Consider the following 6,962-nt stretch of genomic DNA (forward strand, 5'->3'; position numbering starts at 1 on the left):
CCCGTATACGCTGAAGGGATCAACATGTCAACCAAGTTTCTCGTTGTTGACTGCGACTCGTCCTACATTATGATCCTAGCACGGTCCTGGATTCACGGCATGGAGCTGTCCCTTTGACTCTTCACCAGATGGTGAAATTCCCTACACCCTGGCCTGGGGGCATAATGGCGATCAGAGGAGATCAAGAGTATTCCCGCTCCTGCTACCAGACTACTCTGAAGGGAAAGACCAAGGTCTTATAGCAATTACAGAGTAAGCCTCCGGCTCATCACACCGAGGAATCGGAGGTAGAGGAAATGGATGACGTGCCATTAACCAAAGAAGATCAGACCCAACATCTCAAGATCGGCTCCATGATGACCGAAGGATTGAAGAGGAGATTAATAGACTTCCCCAGGTCCAACTCCGACTGCTTCGCTTGGTCCCACGCAGATATGCCTGGGATCGACCCGAAGCTCATCATGCATAAGCTGCAGGTGGATCACCTACATCAACCCGTCATACCAAAGAGAAGGAAGTTTTCTCCCGAAAGGGACGCAATCATCAACGATGAAGTCAAAAGCCTGCTCGGCGCGGGGTTCATTCGTGAGGTGCAATATCCGGAATGGCTGGCCAACATTATCGTGGTTAATAAAAACGGAAAGTGGAGAGTCTTCAAAGACTTCACAGACCTCAACAAGTCCTGTCGAAAGGACCCCTTCCCGCTACCTCATATAGACAAGCTAGTAGACGCCAGCACGGGGTATCAGCTGATGAGCTTCATGGACGCGTTCTCCGGCACCAGGAGAAAACATCCTTCATTACGTCCAGAGGGATCTACTGCTACAAGGTTATGCCCTTCGGCCTAAAAAACGCAGGATCAACGTACCAACGACTGGTGAACCTGATGTTTGCAGACAAGATTGGGAGAACCATGGAGGTCTACATCGACGACATGCTGGTCAAGTCCCTGGAGGCTGAGGACCTCATATCTCACCTACATCAAGCCTTCTCCACCCTCTGGAAGTATAACCTGAAGCTCAACCCAGCTAAATGCCCATTCGGCGTCAGTTCTGGCAAGTTCCTTGGGTACATTGTAACCCACCGGGGCATCGAGGCCAACCCGGAGCAAATCAGGACCATTCCTTCAATCCCTTCCCCGAAGAACGTCAAGGAGGTCCAAAAGCTAACAGGAAGAATGGCGGCCCTGAGCAGGTTCATCTCCAGACTCTCCGAAAAATCTCATGCCTTCTTCGGAACCCTCAAAAATCCAAAAGACTTCCAGAGGACGGAAGAGTGCGAATCCGCTCTCCATGAGCTAAAGGCGTATCTCACCACTCCTCCTCTCCTATCCAAGCAACTACTTGGTGAGGTCCTGCTTCTATATCTAGCAGTCTCCGAAAACGCCGCGCGCGCCGTCCTAGTACGCGAGGATGGAAGCAAGCAGCTACTAATCTATTATGTAAGTAAGGCACTCCTGGACGCGGAAACCCGCTATAGCCATCTAGAGAAGCTGGCCTTAGCCCTGGCAACAAACAACGAAAGCGAGTACGAGGCTCTAATCGCAGGACTAACTCTCGCCCACCAAATGGGGGCAGAAAACATCCAGGTCTTCGTTGACTCGCAGCTGATAATCAACCAAGTACATGGAGAGTACCAAGCAAAAGACGACAGCATGATCCAATATATGGCGGTCGCCCAACGGCTGATTAAAAAGTTCAAGAGTTGCAAGCTCACTCAAATCCTCCGGGAACAAAACTCGCAAGCCGATTCCCTGGCAAATCTGGGGTCCGCTATTTCCGAATATGGAAGAGTTCAACCTACTCCAACCGACTAAGGCCCACCTTAAGAGGACTATATAAAGGGAACCTAAACCCTAAAGCAAGGGATCGACACTTCGAGACTTAGAGATTATAGCTAGGCGGCTAGAACTAGGGTTCATACACCAATCATTGAAGTGCCGGCTTTTTCTATCTAATAAAACATCTCTTCAAGTCTATTTCTCTCAAACACATACAAAATCAATAGAATAACTAGCCTTGTCCATCGTTCCGTGGTACTCACAAAGATCCTACACAAAAATCCCCTAACAGCTTGGCGCTAGAAGGAGGGGAGTAATCTAAACTACGTGATAATGGCGGTGGGCGAGCAGGACGAGCTACCCGAAGCTACCTAGAGAGAAGCTGAACTCCAGAGGCAAATCGATGATCTGCAAGGTCAAGTAACTGGGTTGTGTAGAACTCGGGAGGAGACAAATCCCGAGCTTTCCTCGGAGTTCCAGATCCTAAAGAAGAAGCTCAACGAACACTCCAAGTAACTAGAGCAGAGCGCGGAGAAGCTCAGCCAGCTCGAATCAAAGAATCCTACCCTCCGAGATGAGAACCAAGCCCTCAACACGGTAAGTAACAAGAAACCTCGATTCTGGACTCAGATTCTCCCCATGCCGACTCTGGAGACACCTAACTCCGGGACAGGCGCGAATCTCCCAACTACGGCGCCATGAGGAGACACATCAACGCGTGAAAAGGCTAAGGATGCTCAGACCTACGACGTGGAAGACATCGAATCGGAGCCCGAACCCGATAAAGAAGCACCTGACGGAGCAGCGAGAGCGGAGTCTCCTATGATCGCTCACCTTCACCAGATGTTCTTCGAGAGGCTCGACGCCATCCAGTCCATGGTAGAGAGGCTCCCAGGGGTAGCTCCCCCCATCCGGAAGAGCAATCCTGACTCCTACGCCGACACTCCCTTCACGGATGAGATCACCTTGATTGAGATGCCCAAGAAGTTCTCGTTCCCAAGCATAAAGGCGTATGATGGCACCACTGATCCTGATGACCACGTCGCCCAGTACAAGCAAAGGATGCTCGCCGTAGCACTCCCAAAGGGGTCGTGCGAAGCTACAATGTGCAAAGGTTCGGCTCCACCCCGACCGGACTTGCTCTGCAATGGTATATCAACTTACCCTCCAGGTCCATAGCTTCCTTCGCGGTTCTCAGCGACAAGTTCGTGGAGCAATTCCACAGCAGCAGGGACCTGGAGAAAACCTCCGACAGCCTCTAAGAAATCCTCCAGCACCAAGCGGAACCCCTGCGAGGCTACATAGCCCGCTTCAATCAAGAGAAGGTGGCTATCCCCGAATGCAGTATCCCCACTGCTATCTCTGCCTTTAAGAGAGGCCTGCTCTCCGACGGAGACCTCTACAAGGAGCTGACAAAATACCAGTGCAAGACCATGGAAGACGTCCTATCTCGAGCCTGGGCGCATGTAAAATGGGAGGAAGACTTCGCCAGCCGCGCCAAAGCGCAACAAAAGTAAGATCCCAAGACAATCAGACAAGACCGAACCGAGCAAGACGAGAAACCCTCTCAAAGACCAGCCAGGAACTCCGGAAATCAAAACCGGGGTTGATACTAGAACCGGCCGATCGAGAAGGCAGAAGGGATGGCAGTGTCCACGTGGCCAGACATCTCTCACCTCTCCGTCTCAAGGCCGGAGCTGATCAATGTTCTGTGGCAGATGGGCCAACAGGTCAAGTGGCCTCAGAAGATGAAAGCACTCGAGTCTTTCCAGAACCCTGGTTTCTGGTGCGACTTCCACCGAGACCACGGTCACAAAACAGAGGAATGCGTCGCACTAAAGATCGAGGTCAACGAGCTGCTTAAAAAAGGACACCTCAGGGAGTTCCTTTTCGAGAAGGCCAAGAGCCATCTAGGCAAGGAGAAAACGGGCAAGCCCACTGAAGCTACTCCCGTCTCGCCACCGTGACAGGACCGAGTGATCCATGTCATATCGGGCGGTTTGGAAATTAGCAGCATTAGCCATGCAGCCGCGAGGAAAAGCACCTGGAACGCTAAGCACAGCCTAGAGGCAGTTAAGCCAAAACGCCTGCTCCTAGGAACAGACAAAATAAGCTTCACGGCCAAGGAACAGGAGAAACTTCCCACTGCGCATCACGACGCCCTAGTCATATCGCTCACTATAGCGAATTGCCTGGTAAAAAGGATACTGGTAGATAATGGAAGCTCCGGCAACATCATCTTCTAGGCCGCATACAAAGACCTGGGGCTGGAAGAAAGCGCCCTAACACGGAGGATAACCCCCCTTATAGGGTTCAGCGGAGAAGTCAAACAAACCGCCGAAAACGCCTGCTCCTAGGAACAGACAAAATAAGCTTCACGGCCAAGGAACAGGAGAAACTTCCCACTGCGCATCACGACGCCCTAGTCATATCGCTCACTATAGCGAATTGCCTGGTAAAAAGGATACTGGTAGATAATGGAAGCTCCGGCAACATCATCTTCTAGGCCGCATACAAAGACCTGGGGCTGGAAGAAAGCGCCCTAACACGGAGGATAACCCCCCTTATAGGGTTCAGCGGAGAAGTCAAACAAACCGCCGGGGAAGTAACCCTCCCCGTATACGCCGAAGGAGTCAACATGTCAACCAAGTTCCTCGTTGTTGACTGCGACTCGTCTTACAACATGATCCTAGGACGACCCTGGATTCACGGCATGGGGGCCGTCCCCTCGACTCTTCACCAAATGGTGAAATTCCTTACACCCTGGGGCATAAAGGCAATCAGAGGGGATCAGGAGTATTCCCGCTCCTGCTACCAGACCACTCTGAAAGGAAAGACCAAGGTCTTAGAGCAATTACAAATTAAGCCTCCGGCTCATCACATCAAGGAACCGGAGGTAGAGGAAAGGGACGACATGCCATTAACTGAAGGAGATCAGACCCGACACCTCATGATCGGCTCCAAGCTGACCGAAGGATTGAGAAGAAGACTGATAGACTTCCTCAGGTCCAAGTCTGACTGCTTCACTTGGTCCCACGCAGATATGTCTGGGATCAATCCAGAAATCATCATGCACAAGCTGCAAGTGGACCCCCTACATCAACCCGTCAAACAAAAGAGAAGGAAGTTTGCCCCCGAGAGAGACTCCATCATAAAAGATGAAGTCAAAAGCCTGCTTGGCGCGGGGTTCATTCATGAGGTGCAATACCCATAGTGGCTAGCTAACGTCGTCGTGGTCAAGAAAAAGAACGGGAAGTGGAGAGTCTGCATCGACTTCACGGACCTCAACAAGTCATGTCCAAAGGACCCCTTCCCGCTACCTCAAATCGACAAGATGGTGGACACCACCGCGGGGCACCAGCTGATGAGCTTCATGGGTGCGTTCTCCGGCTACAATCAGATACTTATGCTTCCGGAAGAACAGGAGAAAACATCCTTCATGACTTCCAGAGGGATCTACTGCTACAAGGTTATGCCCTTCGGCCTAAAAAATGCAGGATCAACGGCTGGTGAACATGATGTTCGTGGACCAAATCGGGAGAACCATGAAGGTCTACATCGATGACATTCTGGTCAAGTCCATGGAGGCGGAAGACCACATATCTCACCTGCAGCAAGCCTTCCCCACCCTCAGGAAGTATAACATGAAGCTCAATCCGGCTAAATGCTCATTCGGGGCCAGTTCTGGTAAATTCCTCAGGTACATTGTAACCCATCGGGGCATCGAGGCCAACCCGAAGCAAATCAGAGCCATTCATTCAATCCCTTCCCTGAAGAAAGTTAAGGAGGTTCAAAAGCTAACGGGAAGGATGGCGGCCTTGAGCAGATTCATCTCCTGATTCTCCGACAAATCTCATGCCTTCTTCGGAACCCTCATGAATCTGAAGGACTTCCAGTGGACGGGAGAGTGCGAATCTACTCTCCAAGAGCTAAAGTCATATCTCACCACTCCTCCTTTCCTATCCAAGCCACTGCTCGGTGAGGTCCTACTGTTATATCTAGCAGTCTCCGAACACGCCGTGAGCGCCGTCCTAGCTCGCGAGGAGGGAAACAAGCAGCCATAAATCTATTACGTAAGCAAGGCTCTCCTGGATACGGAGACCTGCTATAGCCATCTAGAGAAGCTGGCCTTAGCCCTGATAGTCTCCGCTCGCAAGCTCCGACTCTACTTCCAGGCTCATCCAATCGTGGTCGTTACCTCCTTCCCTGTAAAGTTGGTCCTCCACAAACCAGAAGTCTCCAGACGCCTAGCCAAATGGGCCGTGGAACTAGGGGAGTACGACGTAATATTTCGACCCGCCACAGCTATAAAGTCAGTGGTCCTAGCAGACTTCGTGGCTGATTTCTCCCCTGCCTTGCTCCTAGCTTTAAAGCAGGAGGTACGCCTCCAAGGCGAAACTAAGAAAGAGGGAGAATGGATCCTGCACGTTGATGGATCCAGTAATGTCAGAGGAGCTGGAGTGGAGATAGTGCTTACATTGCCAATGGGGAACATAGCCTCAAGGGCCGTGAGATGAAACTTCAAAGCAACCAACAACGAAAGCGAGTATGAGGCCCTAATCGTAGGTCTAACCCTCGCCCAATAAATGGCGGCAGAGAACATCCAGGTCTTCGGCGACTCCCAGCTGATAATCAACCAGGTACATGTAGAGTACTGTTTGAACCGAAAACGGTGTGTTTGTCGGATTCATACAATGGAGAATTTAAGAAATAGATTTCTTAGATTCTTGAGGCTTAAGAGAAATCAACATAGAATCAAATGGAAAATGAACATCAAAAAGAGTTTATTGATCAAAGATTGTATTACAAGTATGATTACAATTATAAAGCAAATTTAAGAATTCATAAACTCTATATAAGAAGTGTTCTAAAATGGAAGAACAGAGTGATCTTTTGTAATAAGGAGGTAGCTCCTTATTTATAGGCGAAAGATGTCTAGGGTTTCATAACGAATTGGGCCTAATTCAATGTCAAATTGGCCTAATCCACACCCAACAGCCCCCCCCCCCCCCCCCCAAGTTCGTTGAGAGAGACGAAATCGATCTTTGCGAATTTTACGAATAGGGTTTACTAGACAATTAACTAGGCGCATTCATGCCTATGATGATTTAGGCGAGTTTAGATTGAACTTGTGCCTAGTAAAAGGTGAGTTTGCATTAAACTCGTGCTTAGTGAAAAACGA

The 6,962-nt window shown here is 50.2% G+C and overlaps 2 protein-coding genes across 2 annotated transcripts; both read left to right on the plus strand.

The window, feature by feature from the left end:
- Positions 1-296: 296 nt before the first annotated feature.
- LOC106344976 lies at positions 297-2,959 on the plus strand. Its single transcript, XM_013784257.1, has 3 exons — positions 297-684; positions 897-1,621; positions 2,507-2,959. The coding sequence occupies exons 1-3, from the start codon at positions 297-299 to the stop codon at positions 2,957-2,959; spliced, it is 1,566 nt and encodes a 521-aa protein (XP_013639711.1).
- A 2,696-nt stretch (positions 2,960-5,655) lies between these two features.
- On the plus strand, positions 5,656-6,297 carry LOC106344977. The gene is made up of 2 exons (XM_013784259.1): positions 5,656-5,763; positions 5,881-6,297. The coding sequence occupies exons 1-2, from the start codon at positions 5,656-5,658 to the stop codon at positions 6,295-6,297; spliced, it is 525 nt and encodes a 174-aa protein (XP_013639713.1).
- Positions 6,298-6,962: the final 665 nt, after the last annotated feature.

Source organism: Brassica oleracea, chromosome C5 (assembly GCF_000695525.1).
Source record: "Brassica oleracea var. oleracea cultivar TO1000 chromosome C5, BOL, whole genome shotgun sequence".
Taxonomy (NCBI): Eukaryota; Viridiplantae; Streptophyta; class Magnoliopsida; order Brassicales; family Brassicaceae; genus Brassica; species Brassica oleracea.